The sequence below is a fragment of the Notechis scutatus genome, chromosome 14 (genome assembly GCF_049901735.1).
Source record: "Notechis scutatus isolate UNSWTSFEM ecotype Mainland chromosome 14, rNotScu1.2, whole genome shotgun sequence".
In the NCBI taxonomy this organism is placed as follows: Eukaryota; Metazoa; Chordata; class Lepidosauria; order Squamata; family Elapidae; genus Notechis; species Notechis scutatus.
The window spans coordinates 11,199,643-11,216,564 of NC_142022.1; the positions used below are offsets into that span (position 1 = coordinate 11,199,643).

At 50.0% G+C, this 16,922-nt stretch overlaps 1 protein-coding gene across 1 annotated transcript; it reads left to right on the plus strand.

Moving 5' to 3' along the window:
• Nucleotides 1-3,947: 3,947 nt before the first annotated feature.
• VPS45 (vacuolar protein sorting 45 homolog) lies at nt 3,948-15,713 on the plus strand. The gene is made up of 15 exons (XM_026685937.2): nt 3,948-4,142; nt 4,280-4,414; nt 4,738-4,798; nt 5,965-6,044; nt 7,335-7,403; nt 8,106-8,243; nt 8,359-8,469; nt 8,625-8,759; nt 9,303-9,416; nt 9,593-9,760; nt 10,806-10,964; nt 11,166-11,273; nt 11,493-11,614; nt 12,746-12,877; nt 15,297-15,713. The coding sequence occupies exons 1-15, from the start codon at nt 4,050-4,052 to the stop codon at nt 15,388-15,390; spliced, it is 1,719 nt and encodes a 572-aa protein (XP_026541722.1). The 5' UTR covers nt 3,948-4,049; the 3' UTR covers nt 15,391-15,713.
• The last annotated feature ends 1,209 nt before the right edge of the window (nt 15,714-16,922 follow it).

The window sequence follows — 16,922 nt, forward strand, 5'->3', positions numbered from 1 at the left end:
AGAGAAGGGAAGGGGGCCGTAGAGAAAAATACCGCTCGAGAAGGCTTTAAAGAGGGGGCTGCAGTCTGCATCCTAACCCAGTGAATTCCTCCACAAATGCCCTTTCCCACTTTAAGTCTGGCCAGTTTAACCAAAAATAACCCCGTCTGCCTATTCAGCAGGAAGACCTGCTCTCAGGGATGCGTATTGAATAGGCTAATCTGCTAATCGGTTCCCTGGGAGTGAAGTCTGGAATTCATAGGCCGTGTTGCAAAGTTTATGTAGACTTGTGGCTGCTTTTCCAGAAGCGCTGGATGCAGCGTAATACAACTGACTAGCACCGCTGAGGTTACCTAGTTTGGATAATGAAATGCCTGCAAGAAAACAGCCAAGCTAAGAGAGCACCAGGAACCACTGATTCCTTCCTCTTTGTTTCCTCTCTTTTAATGCAAAAACGTTGGCTGACACACAGTGATGCAAAGTGCAGATCCACTAACCAAACTCCATAGATTTTGTAAGTGCTGTATTATTGCCGAGCAACTGGCTGAAAGCGAGCTTTCACGTAATATAGTGCTGTATGGATAAGAATGTATCTGCCCTTTATAAAAACCTATTGCAGTTTGCACTTTTATTAAATAAAGACATGTTCCTAGAACAGGGCATAAGGATGTCATTTGGCCTGGAATAATATTCAGACATAAAGATGTTCCTGTGAAGTAATAATGCATGATGAACAATCCCATAGTCCAGGATTTTGAACTTGTTTTTATTTCTAGCCAGCCTTTTTGGTGTGGGCCAAGCTACCATCAAAATAAATCCAAAGTACTATTAGCTCTTGTTCTTTTAATAATTTGACTACAAATGGCCTCTCTTCTGGAACTGAAAAGGACCACTGTGTCTAAATCTTGCTGCTATCTGGTAGGATTGAAAATAGCCACACGTATCTTTTCCTTCATGAAGGAGTGCACAGACATTGTAACTGAGGAGAACATTTGGTCACTTGTCAAAAAGATATACAACATAATATGTGGAGTCATATCCCATGACTAATATTACATTGCTTTAAAATAGTGAAAATGTACATTACAAATATATTCATATTCACAGTCAAATTCTTCCCCAAGCATTCAGAAAAATAATTAAAATGCTTACTTTATTCCCTGAAAACAGCCAGGCCTCAACTTGGGTGAATCTCCAGAAAAAGAAAGTTCCAAAACAGAGGGTTCTTTGCTATTTCACACAGCTCTTCCCAAGAAGAAGAAATAAATCTTGGTTTGAAGAGCTCAGTGCTTATTTTCCCATTCAGCTTGAAAGGCTAACCTTCACCCTTGAAAATTGTTGCTGCTATGAAATGATAAGATATTTGTCCCTGCCAACATTTTCTTGGAAACGACAACACAGCAGTGGGCAGAGCCCTTGGGCACTTGAGACCCCTGTAAGGAGAGGGACGGCATGTCCTATGGGGCCCGAAGTGCTTGGCATTCTCCTGATCGTAGGCTGTCCATAGTACTGACAGATCAAGCAGGCAGGATATGTATGGGTTCAGCTCTTCAGTTTGGGCTGTCTTTCTTGAAGGCTGGGAGGATGGGTCTCCTTGAAGAAAAATAATAACAGTTGTGTGTTTCTCAGCCCCTTAAAAAAGCCTACACGGGGCTCAAAGATATCCAGAGCTTTTTTTGATGATGTTTCCAACTTTCCCACTGGTGTGGATCATCATGTGACCAGCAGAGTTCAAGGCAGGCCTGCTTTCAGGAGTGGGAGGCTGAACGGGTATCGGAATCCATTCCCAGTGGGAACTTGACAGCACAAGCTCTGAAAGTGACTAAAAGGAAACTGACAACATGCAGTAGATGTAGATATCTGTGTTGTAGTTTTCAGCACCTGTGCATACCTGCCATGTTGTTCTCTTTCAGAATAAGAAAGGTCGTAGAAGTGCAGAAAAGGAATAGAAAATACACCAAAATAAGATAGATAGATAGATAGATAGATAGATAGATAGATAGATAGATAGATAGATAGATAGATAGATAGATAGATGATAGATAGATTCTTAAGTTTTCCTGGGTACTTACATGTATGGTATTCAGCTTTGTTCGGGTATTTTCCCACGTCATTGTAGTTGTACTTTTAAAGTTGTAGCAACGTTTCGGCAGAATCTCATCTGCCATCATCAGGCTTCTGTATTGCAATACAGAAGCCTGATGATGGCAGATGAGATTCTGCTGAAACGTTGCTACAACTTTAAAAGTACAACTACAATGACGTGGGAAAATACCCGAACAAAGCTGAATACCATATATATATATGTTCTCCCATTCCTAAATCACAAAAATGAAGAGGCATGAACCTGTCTCTAGTCAAAGTAGAGAGCCTAAGAGGGACTGGTCACGTGGCCACCTCAGCTGATCCAGAGAGTGAATTGTTGCCTTTGTTTTTCCCAGCCATTGTTTATGTCCTGGACAAAAAGATTGATTGTCATCTCTGTGGACACAGAAAAGTCTAGCAAAGAAAGGAGAGCCTGTGCAAGGCTGATTGCCCTGAGATGGGCCCAAATTTTGTTTTCTTTGCTTTTTAAAAACTAAATGCTGGGTTTTTGTTTCTGATGCGATGTTTGTGCAAAAGACAGCTGGTGGGGTGGTGAGAAAGTCTTCTTGGCAGCTTATCAGCCATTTGCACAGATCAATAGGAAAATAGTTGTTTGCACTTTGTTGTGGATGAAGCCGAAGGACTCTGGAGAGGGAGGGAGGGAGGAACACATTATGCTGTGTTTAAATATCCGTATCTAAATTAAGGGATCATTTCAAAAACGAAAACAAAAGATTCATGGATTAAATGTAGGATATCAAAAAGGCTGTAAGAATGACTGAGCCAACTGAGTGAGTGGATTTCCACAGGCCAGAATTCATTCCCTTCCTTTTCTTTTTGCAAATCAAGAAGCAGCAGAAGGGCAGCTCTTTGGTAAATAAAACCCAGGCTATGGAGAGTTGCATCAGTGCTGCCCTGCTAGGCTCCGGCTCCCTTGCCCCTGTGCCAGACTTCAGGGTCCTTTTCCCAGCCAAACGGCTGAGCCCGCTCACGGCCGGGGTGGGGGGTGGGGGTCTTTCTCAAGTTCCTATGGGCTTCAGAGCAGAGAAGGAAGCAGGGGGACCTCAGGCCCCTAAATGGGGTCATGGGCGGGTGGGTGTGAGTGAATTGTTCCTGGCTCAGTCCCCAAAGCGGTGGGCCTCCCTGGCCAGCTCTCTGGCAATGGGCACGCCGAACGTCTGATGGGGCTGCCCATTGATTTGGGACATCGGTGGCGGCGACTTTTATTTCTTATTTATTTATTTGCCAAACTAGCAGGCAGCTCATCTCGCCAAAAGCGACTCTCTCCAGTCCCCGGCCCGAGTCTTGGCTGGAGAAGATTGGAATCGTAGTCCAAGGTAGGCAACACCGGCGGGGCTCTCTGCCAGCCGGCCAGCTGCCCCTAAGCAGGAGGAGGCTGAGCTGGTCCCCCCGGCGCTGGGCTGCATCTTGCAGCCCGCCGGCAGGAATCCCCCGGCTGGCGGCATCCCAAGCGGAGCTGTCCGGTGTACCGCCGGGACTGGGATGTTGCCTCGTCGGCCTTCGCGTCTTCCCACCAGGCCTCTGCCTCGCCCGGGACCCTTTTGCTTGTCCCGGGGCAGATTTTCATTGGGAGACGGCAGACGCTGCCCAGCGCCCCACTCCTGCTGCAGACGGGCCCTGCGGAGAGAGGCTTCGTGAAGCCGAAGGGCGGATGAACTGGGAAGAAGGGAGGGAGGGTCCGGGCTGTGCCGGCTTCAGGGCGCCCTCTCGCGGGAGCCGACGGCGGTTCAGCGGGACGCGGCCGCTCCGCCTGGACGAGGAGCGCAGCAGGGCCGAAGGGAGCCAGCCCGTGTAGCGCAGGCGCGCTCCGGCTGGCTGGCCAGGGGGCTGCTGGGGGTTGTAGTTTAAGGCGGCGCGAGACTGCGGCTCCCAGGCCGGCGGAAGGGTGGGGCGGGCTCTTCCCCGCGCGAGGAAAACGGAGAAGGCGCTGAGGGTCCCGGCGAGGCCGGAGGGGAGCCGGCAAAATGAACGTGGTGCTGGCGGTGAAGCAGTACGTCTCCAGGATGATCGGCGACAGCGGGGCCGGCATGAAGGTCCTGTTGATGGATAAAGAGACGGTGAGCTGCAGCGGAGGGTCGGAGGTGGGGGGCGGGTTTCGTGGCGCCCCGGTGCTCCCCGCCGTGCTCGGCGGCGCCGGCGTTCAATTCCGAGCAGGCGGGGACGAGCCCTCCCTGCCCTGACTCGCTTGTCCTAGACCAGCATCGTGAGCATGGTGTACACGCAGTCGGAGATTCTGCAGAAGGAGGTCTACCTCTTCGAGCGCATCGATTCGGCCAACCGGGAGAGCATGAAGCACCTGAAAGCCATCTGCTTCCTCCGGCCCAGCAAGGTGACCCCCCCTCCTGCTCCCCCCTCAAGGCTCTGCCCCCGACCCCCGTGGCTCGGGCCTCGGAGGCAGCTGCCATGACTCTGCTCCCCCAAGTGCCAGAGAAGCCTCTCCAGGGTGGGTGCTTCCTCAGACCACCTCCCCCCACCTCACCCCCCAGTTTGCAACTGTACCTGACATCTTGACTCGCGGCCTCCAGAAGGGGTATATGATTCTCTGGGTAGATTTTTGCTGAATAAACTCAGTTATACTTTCTCCTTAACTGGTTTGCTGCTAAATTGCTGATCTTTCCACTTTTTTTCTCTTTGGATTTGTTTCTTCCCTAGGAAAATGTGGAGTATCTTATCCAGGAGTTGCGGAGACCCAAATACAGCTCTTATTTTATTTGTGAGTACACCAGGCCTTTGCCCTCATTTCCTTTCTGCATTGTGTTCTCTCGTGTACAACCTATGGCAGGACTGAGGGTTTGGGTGCCCTCATCCCTGGGGCTGCTTCTCCTGGAGACAAAGGTTCTGACCGGCTCATCCTGTTTTCATGGGGCCGTATTGGAACAGCAAGCAAGCAGGGGGGCGGGGCGGAGGCAAGACATGTTGCAGTGGCTTTTCTCCTTTGGACTTTTCCTCCTCTGAAATGCCACTGTTATTCATCCTGGCTGAGTCAGGAGGAGATGGGACTTTTAGTTTGCTCACCCTGAGTGTGGAAGCTGTGCCGGTGAAGTATTCAGTTCAGTTAATGCTTAAGTGTACTCAGTGTGCAGCTGGCCTCACTACCCACGAATTAGCTTTAGGCTTTGCTGTTTCAAGAATCTGCCATACTTACAATCTAATAAATTTTAATATACCATAGTCTTGATATTATATAGGCTTCTGCTTTATTTATTTTTAATTTGAACTTCAGTTGGGTTTTGGTAGCCCAGATTAAATTTTCTGTATGCAAGAAAGGGGTGTGGCTAAATTGATATATTATTAATACTCCAAGTACCCAACCTGAGCCTGCAACAAGGACCCAAAGCTTGGCCTCTAGGAGTCACACTCTTTGCTTAAGTGGCCACATTGATCTGGCCAGGGGCTTTTGGCCTCAATGGTCATAAAACCTCCAATACTCACCCACGGAGGCTTTGAAATAGATAATTATTACTTTGGTTATATTCATGCCCAAAGTTTATTGATAGGATGGTTTAAAATCTTTATAAAAAGTAAACTAACTATAAAAAAGACTAGAAAACGGATACACAAATGACTGTATGTATGTATATGTATATATATAATCTGATTTTCAATTGCAGCGATTGATTAAATGATGGTTTACGGATGCGTTATGTCTCATAATGAGGTCTCCCAAGTCAGGTGATCTGTTTTGGCCAAGCAGGAGCCGATGGGAGGAGAATTGCAGCTAGTGCTAAAGTCCCAGGTTAAATGCCAGCACCCGTAAGTGGGACTAGGAAACGGTTCCTGCTTTTTGCCTGCACTCATCCCTCTCTTCTTTTTGCACTTCAATATTTTGATGAGCTTTCAAAAGATCCTTTTTCCCTGCTGGTTTCTTACCAATTTCAGATTTCAGCAATGTGATCAGCAAGAGCAACGTCAAGTCTTTGGCAGAAGCTGATGAGCAGGAAGTGGTAGCTGAAGTGCAGGTATGAAGTGCTGCCCCCCTGGCATCCTGCACAGTCGAGATATTTTATTTTATTTTTTTATTAAGAATTTTTATTTTTAAACAAACATACACAAACAAAACATAACACATAAAACCATCTTCCAGTTACATACAGTGTGTCAGTTGGTTACAAGTCTTTTGTGCTTCATCTCCGTAGTCCTCACTTATAGTTTGTATAAATTCTCATATCCATCTCGTGTGTGTGTGTGTATTGGGAGTCAGACTCTCAACCAATCAGGATGAAGAAAAAACCATTCTAACACAGCAGTAGGCTAGCACCAAATTTAAAACAGAAATGGTTGTGAAAGCCTGACTCACAGAGGAACACAATACACAAGCCTGATGATGGCAGATGAGATTCAGAAGCCTGATGATGGCAGATGAGATTCTGCTGAAACGTTGCTACAACTTTAAAAGCACAACCATAATAACGTGGGAAAATACCCGAACAAAGCTGAATACCATACATGTAAGTACCCGTGAAAACTTAAGAAAACAAATATGTATGTATGTATGTTTGTATGTATGTATGCTATTCAGCTTTGTTCGGGTATTTTCCCATGTCATTATAGTTGTGCTTTTAAAATTGTAGCAACGTTTCGTCAGAATCTCATCTGCCATCATCAGGCTTCTGTATTGTGTTCGTAATATAATATAATCATTGTTAATCATTTATTTGACTATAACTATTATTCCATCATTTTATGCGAGATATTCAACATTTTAAATTATATTATAACATTCCTTATCTCATCATAAATCCATCTAATAATAATACGTTATGTTGTATTCTCTATAATTCTATTATCCTTATAAAATTATCTAAATTATTTTGTTTCTATATTTTTTATTTAACATTGATAAAATAAATCCCATATCTTGTAATATTGTTTGTCTTCTTGTTCTCTAATTTCAAATGTCAATGTACTCATTTTAGCACATTCCATTATTTTCTTAATAACTTCTTCCTGCATTGGTATTTTCTAATTTTTCCAATTTTTAGCAAATACAATTCTAGCTGCTGTTAACACATTTACACACACACACACACACACACACACACACACACACACACACACACACAGAGTCGAGGTATTTTAGAAGCAGAGGACCAATCCCATAGTCGGGCAAAAGCCTTTGAACAAAATTCCCCGGTGTGCAGAAGGCCAGGCCTACAGCTGCCTGCTTCCAGGGACTGGACTGATCACAAGGTCTTCAATGAGTTTGTTGCTAGCACAGCAGTGGATCCTTTCTACTTTTCTTTTGGCAGGAATTCTATGGAGATTACATTGCTGTGAATCCACATGTGTTTTCTCTCAACCTCCCTGCTTGCTGTCAGGTAAGGTGGTCGTTGCCGGGGCAGGAGTGTGTGTTTGAGAGCGGGGGAGAGAACCTCTAGTGCCACCCCTTTTCAGGTGTCAATTCTTTTGGGCTGACTGGGCAGAAAGACAAGGAGACCTTGCTGAACATTGCACTCCCTAAAGACTTTAGCTGGTGCTCTGCCATTTTGAGCTTCCGTGGCTCTTAGATATTTTAAGAGATTTTTAAGGCATGAGCGATGGATTTTCTTCAGTGAGAATATGAAGCAGTATTTAGGTAACAAAATGATCTTTACAGGAGCAGTTTTGCTCTTCAATAGTGAAAAGTGTAACGCTGGGAGGAGGTTTCTTTCCCCCCCTGCAGCCTAATGCTCTTTTTGTATATACTGCAGTCACGTGACAGATACATCGAGGAAGTTTGTTTTGTAAGTCAAGGCTTGCATCATTGCTGTCTTTACTTAAAGCTTAAATCAAAGAGGAGAGTGACAACGTAATAGCTGAAATTGAGCCAAAGATAATTTCCTTTAGGAAAGGAGAATTCTCTTCCAAATTGCAGCTAGAGTGGCGTTTGCGCTTGGAAGGGGGGAAATGCCTGTCGTACGGACACCCCACATTAGCCTGCTCCTAAAGAGCCAGAGCTCCACAGAATCTCTCCCTGATACTTGCTTGGGGGCCGAGCCTAGGCAGTTCTTTTGCAACTCTCGGCCATTTTCTGTTTCCAGGGCCGCAACTGGGACTCAGCCCATTTGTGCAGGACTACTCAGGGCCTCACCGCCTTGCTTCTTTCCCTGAAGAAGTGCCCCATGATTCGTTACCAGCTCTCTTCCGACTTGGCGAAGAGGCTGGCTGAAGGCGTCAAGGTGTAGTTTTATCTTCCTATTTAGGCTTTGGTATTCACGCCGCTTATTTCTGTGTTTTTAGAGCACTGATATCTGCTGCCCCCTCTAACAGAGGAACTTCTTTTGCCCCAAACAGCAAGTGATCACGAAAGAGTACGAGCTCTTCGACTTCCGTCGCACCGAAGTCCCTCCGCTGCTGCTGCTCCTGGACCGCTCGGACGATGCCATCACTCCGCTGCTGAACCAGGTGAGTTAAGAGCCTTAAGAGCCGCAGAGGCTTTGAAGGATCAGCTGAGTCTTCGGGGCAATTGGGGGAGGGAGGGGCTTTCCTTTCTTCCTCAATTGGCCCCTCCAGGGAAATGACTGTGCCATCCCTCTCCGCTTGCCTCCCTCTCTGTCCAGTGGACGTACCAAGCCATGGTTCACGAACTGCTGGGCATTAACAACAACCGCATTGATCTCTCACGGGTCCCAGGCATCAGCAAAGACCTGCGGGAGGTGGTTTTGTCTGCTGAGAACGATGAGTTTTATGCCAATGTAAGAAGCTGCCAATCTTTATTTAAGATTTTGGATTCCAGTTCCGCCACGGGGTTCTCTTTCCCTGCCACCAGTTGAGGCTTTGAATGAAAACTTGGTTTATTGGCTCTGCCAGGGCCGCGTGGTGGACCCTGGACTATTCATCCTCTAGCTGGATTTATGCATCATCCTTAATATGGTTGTTTGGAGCCTGAACACACCGTGATTTAACACACCGTGGCTTACTGTGATGTGTACCATCAGCCAGGTTTAGCCAAATGTCAGGTCCCTGCAACATGCAAATGCGGCACATATGGCTGCACGGAAAGTGCTTTTAATTAGGCGCTTCCAGTCCCACCTTTCCAACTGCCCTGCCTCGCTGCCTGGGATCCTTTTATTCAGGAGTGTGTGATCCTGCTTCTCCTGAGAATCAGCGGGCCAATTGCAGCGCTCCTCTGTGGCAGCTGGGGTTGGAGACGGGTTGGGCTCTCTCTGGGCAGCTTTTCCAATTTGGGAGGGGTTGGGGCTCCCCCTCTTCAAATGGGTCCCTTCGCCTCTCCTCAGAACATGTACCTGAACTTTGCGGAAATTGGCAGCAATATCAAGAACCTGATGGAGGACTTCCAGAAGAAGAAGCCCAAAGAGCAGCAGAAACTAGAATCGATTGCAGACATGAAGGTTGGGCGGGGGGCGGGTCAGCTGTGGGCACAGGAGTGGGGGCAGCTGCTTGCACCCGAGTGTTGAGGCGGGGAGGGGGCGGAAGCCTGTTTTCAATGCAGGAGCTCTCGCGATGAGCTGGCTTGGTGGAGGCCTTCGCCAGGAGCCTCCCCCAAAGCTCTCCCTTCCCCTTCCAGGCCTTTGTGGAGAACTATCCCCAGTTCAAGAAGATGTCTGGCACCGTCTCCAAGCACGTGACAGTGGTGGGGGAGCTCTCCAGGCTGGTGAGCGAGAGGAACTTGCTGGAGGTGTCCGAGGCCGAGCAGGAGCTGGCCTGTCAGAATGACCACTCCGGGGCTCTCCAGGTACCTCCGGGGCCCTGTTCCCACAGGCCAAAGGGCGCGGGTGTGTGTGTCGGAGCAACTACGAGAGCGGGAAGGAAACGAGACTCGAGACTCCCACGCTGCTGCTTCCAACGCCCTTAAGGGAAGTCAGTGTGGCCCCTCGTTGTGATAAGCCAAGATGTGTTAGCCATGAATGGGCTGTTTCATACCGTCCTTATGCGTAAGACCTCAGGCTGTGTTTAACTTCTGACTTAGGATAGGATGGGAATGCTGGTAGCCATCATTTTGAACTAATGACCCAAGCCAGTTAATAGCAGCTCAGTGAACTAACCTGAAGGGGCTGAGAGAGACGATCCCTGCCTCCTAAGAGATTCAAGCCACGCCCCCCCCACCCCCCACCCCCAAAAAAGCGTCCCATTTGGGCTTCCTTTTCACTGGGTGTTTCTAAGAGCAATTCCGTTCTGTCGACTGGCTGAAAAGAATTGGGTCCCTTTTAGTTGAAGGAAGCCCAGAGATCACCTGGAGGCCATTAGGGAAGCCGCCTTCTCTGAATTCCGCCATCCCAGGATGTGGGAGGGAGGATTTGTCCCACGAGGAGAGACGGGTTTGAGGGCGTCTGGTATGGGGCAGGCAGAAAATCTGTCCTTTTGCTGCTTCAAAGGCACAATCTCCTGGCCTTGGTCCAGTGGCCATGGGACTCAGCGGCCCACCACTAACAATGCTGCCCCTTCCAGAGGAGCTATGAGGGAGGAGTGTGAGGGTCAAGGAATGAGGAGCCCCACGGTTGAAGAAAAGCCGGGGAGCTTGCCGGGGCTCCCCCCAGCGGTCTTCCCAGGGAAGGGGCTCTTTTCTTTGGGTGCCTCCGTGGCCATTCAGGGATGAGAGAAACGTGTATCCTGACGTTTGCCTGAATCACCCCCCCCTGTGTGTGTGTGTCTCTCTCTCTCTCTCTCCTCCCTCCCTCCCTCTCTCTCTCTCTCCTCCCTCCCTCCCTCTCTCTCTCTCTCCTCCCTCCTCTCCCTCTCTCTCCCTCTCTCCCTCTCTCTCTCTCTCTCTCTCTCCATAGAGCATTCGGCAGCTCTTGCAGAATCCCAGAGTGAGCGAGCTGGATGCTGTCCGGCTGGTGATGCTCTACGCCCTCCATTACGAGCGACACAGCAGCAACAGCCTTCCGGGGCTCATGCTGGACCTCAAGAACCGGGGGGTTTCCGAGAGGCTTCGCAAGGTAAAGAGCCTAAGGGTGGAAGCTCACCTTTCTGGCTGGTTTAATTCCGCTTTCTGGATTCGATGGTTCTGGGTTTGGCTAAAGTCAGCAACGTCTTGAAATCTCTGTGGAAACTTGCAGGTCAGAATGTCCCGCTGGAGGGTCCTGTTCAAGCCTTACACAAGTCTTAAAAGTGATACCCCCCTCCCCTTTCTTACATAGTTGGTGCCTGCCATTACGGAATACGGAGGGAAACGGGTTCAATCAAGTGACCTCTTCAGCCCAAAGGATGCAGTGGCCATTACCAAGCAGTTCCTCAAAGGGCTGAAGGTACTTTTCTTTCTGTTATTCTTAGCTCTATCCATATTATTGTTTGGTTCTTACTGGGCATGGGGTCAAGGGCCAAGTAAAATAGATGCATGTATAATGAATGCAGCAAAGAGAATTATGTTGGTATATGAAAAGCACAAAAATGCAAGTGAGTTTCGTAAGTACCTGAGATGGGGGCTGAAATCTCTTCCGTCGTTCTAAATGTCTCCTTCTGATCAGGGGGTTGAGAATGTGTACACGCAGCACCAGCCTTTATTGCACGAGACTCTGGATCAGCTCATCAAGGGGAAACTGAAAGACAACCAGTATCCGTACCTGGGCCCCAGCAGCCTGCGTGATAGGTAACAGGACATTAGGAGTCTGGTGGTGGTGGTGGTGGTGGTGGTGGTGGTGGTGGTGGTGGTGGTAGAGAATGCTTTTGCTCATGTGGCTAATTTAGACCCTCTAGAGGGCTACATTTGATAGGGCAGGTAGCGAATTTGCCATTTGCAATGATCATTGAGGTTCTCTTAATGAATGAAATGTTAATGGTCCCTTAATTGAGATGCTGTTGTTAGAAACCGCCTTAAAGGCTCTGAGGTAGTAGAGTGAGGGCTGAATAACAAAATCTTCCCAGGGAAGGTGGCATTCTCTCGACGTGAGGGGCTACTACGCCCACCTTACCTGCCTGCCTGCCTTGCAGGAAGGAAGTCTTAATGGAGTAAGCGCAGAGCAGCCTGCAGGAACAGGTTAAGGAGAAGGGGTGTTGCCTCCGACAGATGAGAGTCCACCTTAGTTTGAGGCAGGAGATTCAGAAGGATGGTGGGTCAGTCTCTAAGACAAGACAAGATCGCAGATCATCAAACGGGGCTCCAGAGCACCCTCGTAAAATATATGGGATCCCCAAATTCAGGCAAACCAACATCTACAGCGCAGTGTGCCACTCATTGTAGGAGTTGAAGAAAAAATAAAACTTACTTATTGATGTGGTAATTCTGTATTGCACTGAAGGAGCTCAAAAGAAAAAGGAAAAGATTGTAAAATACTGGTTTTTGACAACTGAAATATCAAGGTTATGGAATAAACTGGCAAAATTTTCTCCCATAATTATTGGACCATTAGGGGTTATAACAATGGCATTGTTAAAATGGCTGACAAAATTAGAATTATATCATTGTATAATATTAAGTTTACAAGATACAGCTTTGCTTCGGTATACATTTCAGCGGCATTTGAAACAAAGCTGGAATTGCCCCCAAATGAGTAGTGTTGATCGCAAGAAGTGACCTTCAAAAGAAGCCCCGTGACACTGCTAGGCAAGGCCCCGTGAAGACGGCTTTGTCCACCAAGTTTTGCCTGGTCAGAGGGCAGGAAGATGTGCAGCTGCCGGAGGGGCAGCTCTTCCAAAGGAGTCTGTCGGGTCAGGGTGATGCTCTCCAGCCTCTGGCCCCTTTTCTGCCCTTTCCCGAGCTCTCTGTTCATGTTTGTTCCAGGCCACAAGATATTATCGTCTTCATCATTGGTGGGGCAACGTATGAGGAGGCACTGACTGTTTACAACCTGAATCGCACTACCCCTGGCATCCGGATCGTGCTGGGCGGGACGACGGTGCACAACACCAGGAGGTGGGTTGAAGGTGGGGCAGAGCTGTGGCCGTCCTTTTTAACCGGCTGTCTTTTCCCTTCTCCTTAACAAGGGAATGCTGGCGAAGCTCTGGTTTTCGTTGCCCTGGAGTAAATCTTCCCTGGGGAGGGAGGGAGCGGGGGTGCAAGGGGTTTACAGAGTTGAACAGTTCTGCTCCAGATTCACTTGTGGGTGGGCGGTGCCTCCTGGTGCACGCACGGAGCCAGTTCCGAGAAGAGGTGCTGCTGCTGCTGGGTTTCACCTGATTTCCCCCCACCTGCGACTTCCAGGGGGCCTCATGCTGAATCCTGCGGAAGGGGGTGGGGTTTGTAGCTGACTTCTCTAGGGAGAGTTTCCTGGGTGGGAAAGACAGACGCAGCCTTTTCCCAGTAGGCAGCCTAACGTAACTGTTCCTCCTCCTTCAAGGAGGGGGCACAGAGAAGTGCCTCCCCCACCCCTTTATTGAGTGCAGGCCTGGTCAGGAAGAGCCTAGCTATTGGCCCGTGGACCAGCTGCCGCCTTCACAAGGGCACCCTGCGGGAGAAAGGGCGTTTCCCTCTGTGGGGTCAGCTGGGGGTGCGCGTTCTTGCACCGGGTTAACCCTGATCCCCAGTCCAGCAGACTCCCCTCTCCCGGTGATTGTGCAGAGAGGATCACGAAGGTGGGGGAAGCCCCACGGATTGGGAATGCTTCCCCAGGATCCCCAAAATAGTTCCTTTAGCATCTCTTGTGGTGGAGAAAAGGCTTTGAACTCTCAGAAGTCAGCAGGCAGTTTTTGGCTTGGGTGTGCTTTTGAATTACAGGTGTGATTTGGGGGTGAAAAATTGCACTGGGGCACAACCAGCCGGCTTAAAGTGAGTGAGCTAGTTCCTAGTGGTAGAAGTTGGTGAAAAGCAGCTGAGGTCAGCAGTGGGTGGTCAGAGCTGCCGGCCCTGCTGCTTTCAGGGCAAAAGGTCCCCCGCGGCTTCGGCCTTTGCCTCCTGGCGACTCCTTTCCAGGGGGAGTTTCCTGAGGAGTGAGAATGGTGGGGAGAGGGGGAGCAAAGGGGCTTCCTGCCTGCGTCCTGGAGAGAGTGGCAGGCAAGCGGAGGGCTGGCTGCTCTCCTGTGCACCAGAGGGAAAGCTCAGGAACGGGGCATGGGGGGCTCTCTCGCCTTCCCTCCCTCCCTGGAGCTTATTTGGGTTCTCTTGTGTTCAGAGGGAGTTCCCAAAAATTGTTGACATCCACAAAGATGAATTAAGTCCGTGTGGGATGTTCCTAGAATGCGTCTAACTGGGGAGCTGCAGGCAGGGAGGCCACATCCAGGGGAGACATTCAGGTGGAGGCTTGGTTTTTATTCCGAGTCAAATGCCTGCCTTGCCTTCCGTTGCTCTGCAGGTTTTAGACAGGAAAACTCTGGGGTTGGTGGGTGAAAGAGGAAGAGGTGCCTAGTTGGATCCCACCCCGCCTCCATTCCTGCACCGAAAGGCTTGGTTTCCATTATCTGTTGGGGATGTGGCCGCCTTTCTAGAGCCAGGCTGAAAAAGCAGTTGAGGTTGGAATAGGGAGACTCAGCCGTGGAAATCCCTCCTGGATCCCTCTTTGCTCTCTCAATTTAACTACCTCACATAGCTGATGTTACAAAGGTAGAATCAAGGTGAGATGTAAATCTTACCAATCATTAGGGAAATTCAAACTCTGTGCAAGGGTGTGTGTGCCTGTTTCCAAGTCAGTCCGGGCTTCTAGGAAGTGCCTGGATGGGTCTGTGCCGTTTTTCTGGCACTGTTTCTGGAAGCGGTTTGCCCTTGCTGCTGCTTTCTCCTCCTCCCCTTCCTCCATGGGGCTGATGGTCCCCCAGTTTCTAGCCTGGAGCCTCAGCCAGCGGACCAGAGAGGATCTCTCAGGCTGAAAGCCCTGTCCCCTTTCAGCGGCAGTCTGTAGCAGGAGCATTGCTGAACTTAGCAAATCTGAGGCATTTCAGATATTCTTTTTGCAAAGTGGCCTCAGACGTCATTTCTGAAGCCTACAAGTTTCTTCTCGTCATCTTTTGGAACTCGGGGGGGGGGTGGTGGCTCCTGCTCTGCTCCTTATCCCTTTGCCCAAGTCTGCTGTGCTCACTATGCCCCACGCAGAGTCCCCAGGCGAGGGGAAGGGGCTTGGAGAAGGGCACGGAAGCACTTTGTCTGCGGTCCCTTTAGCAGGTCCTACTTTCCTTGCTTGGTTCTCAGCTTCAGGGGTGTCGAGGCGGGGATGCTTTCAAAGCCTCGATGCAAATGCGCCCTTGTTCCTGCTTTCTGTCCACTTGCCTTTGGCCCCCATCTGCCCTCTCTGGCCCAAACCCTGCCCCCTTGGCCCAACCCAGACATTGGCCTTTGGAGCCAGCTGGTGAGAAACAGCTCGTTTTCTTCTAATTCTCCCTTGGTGTCTTTCTGTCTTCCCCAGCTTCCTGGAAGAAGTGTCTGCTGCTGGCTTCCGAGGACGAGGCGCCGAGGGTTCTCAGGGGATGGCCCAGGCTGCAGCCAGGCGGCTGAACTGAGGTGGCGGCAGCACTGCCACTGGCTCTTTCTTAGCCGTCTCAGACCGAAATCTGTCCGATGTGGTTCAGTGCTTGCTGAGCTCCATGTTTGGCCATGGTCTCCTGGATAAGTGCTGCAGAAGATCGCCTTGAGGTCTCCCTTCACCTATTACAGCCAGGCAGCACAGATGGGATGGAAACGGTGGTTCTTTTCCCTCCCTCCCTCTCTGGTGTATCTCCCTTTCGTGGTCAGTTCTCAGCTTGTTGTCTGCCTCCTGGGCTGGGAGCTACCAAGTGAGCCTCCGAGTCCCCCCAGGTGAATAAAAGGTCACTGTGGCAGAGACCATCTGGGTTTCTTCTTTGAAATGAGTGAATATCTCTGGAAGTGCTGCTGGCTGGCCGGCCAGAAAATGGGGTTGCTTGTGGAGGCCTCCTGGAGAGCTGGCTGTGGGCTGCAAGAGGGCCCAGGATATTCTTGGCACCCTCTCAAATGCAGGGCTGGATTTTTCACATACTCGTTTGTATTTCAGACTTGCTCCTGTTGGGGGTTTCTGATTTCTTGCTCTTAAGTTTTGTGTCGGTGTGTGTGTGTGTGTGGGGGGGTGTGTGTAATTAGAAGCTCTGTATTAGCTCTGGCACCAGCAGGGGGCATTGGAGGGTTTTTAAGCCTTCCAGTGTTTGGCCCTGGGTGGGAGGGAGTTGGTCCTTCTGGTCTCCTTGGACAGGAACTTCCAGGACAGCCAGAGGTGAGGGGTGTGGAGGTCCCAGTCCAGGGACCAAAGCTTGACCAGAATTCTTGTTAACTATTTGTCATTGAGTATGAGGGAGTGGGGAGGGGTGGGGTGGGGTAAAACACCTGTCTCCTGAGAAGGAGAAACCACCAATGGCCCACGGCCAGCCTGTCTTCTGCGGCCCACTTTCCGCCTGCGCAGGGCTCTGCTGCCAGTCAAGAGAAGGCATTTCCATCCTTTTTACTGGCAGTTCCCTGAAGCTTTTGCCTATTTAATGACGGGCGTTCCTAATGGCAGCCTCTTTGTGCCGGGCTAGCAATAGGACAATAGGACTTTCCTTGGGGCACCTGCTGGGCTGCGTCGTCTTCCTTGCCTATGATAGTGGCTGGCAACAAGGACTTCTGCCATGGAGCACCTGCTCAGGGGCCCCTGTTCCAGGGCGGAGGGCAACCTCTGCAGTTGCCTCCCTCCCCACCTCCCAGGAGCTCCGGGGTTTCTTTCCCTGGCAAGAGGAAAGGCCGTGTCTATGCCAGGACTCTGGGAGGGGCGTCAGGACAGGTAAAAAGACGCTGCTGGTGCGCCGGGAGTCTGGATCTCATGGACGCCAAGCAGGCTCCCCAAGCGCTTCCCCCGAGGCTGCTCTGCACAAGTCAAGATGGCTGCCGTCCTGCTCTGAATCAGACCGGGGTTTCCCTCTGGCCTCAGTTTCCCTCCGGCTCAGATACGCAGAAGGGGGTTTGTGGAGCTGATGGCCGTAATAATTGCAACCCAGATGATGTGGCTGTCCAGGATAAAAAACCCAAGGAGGGGATTGCCTATCCT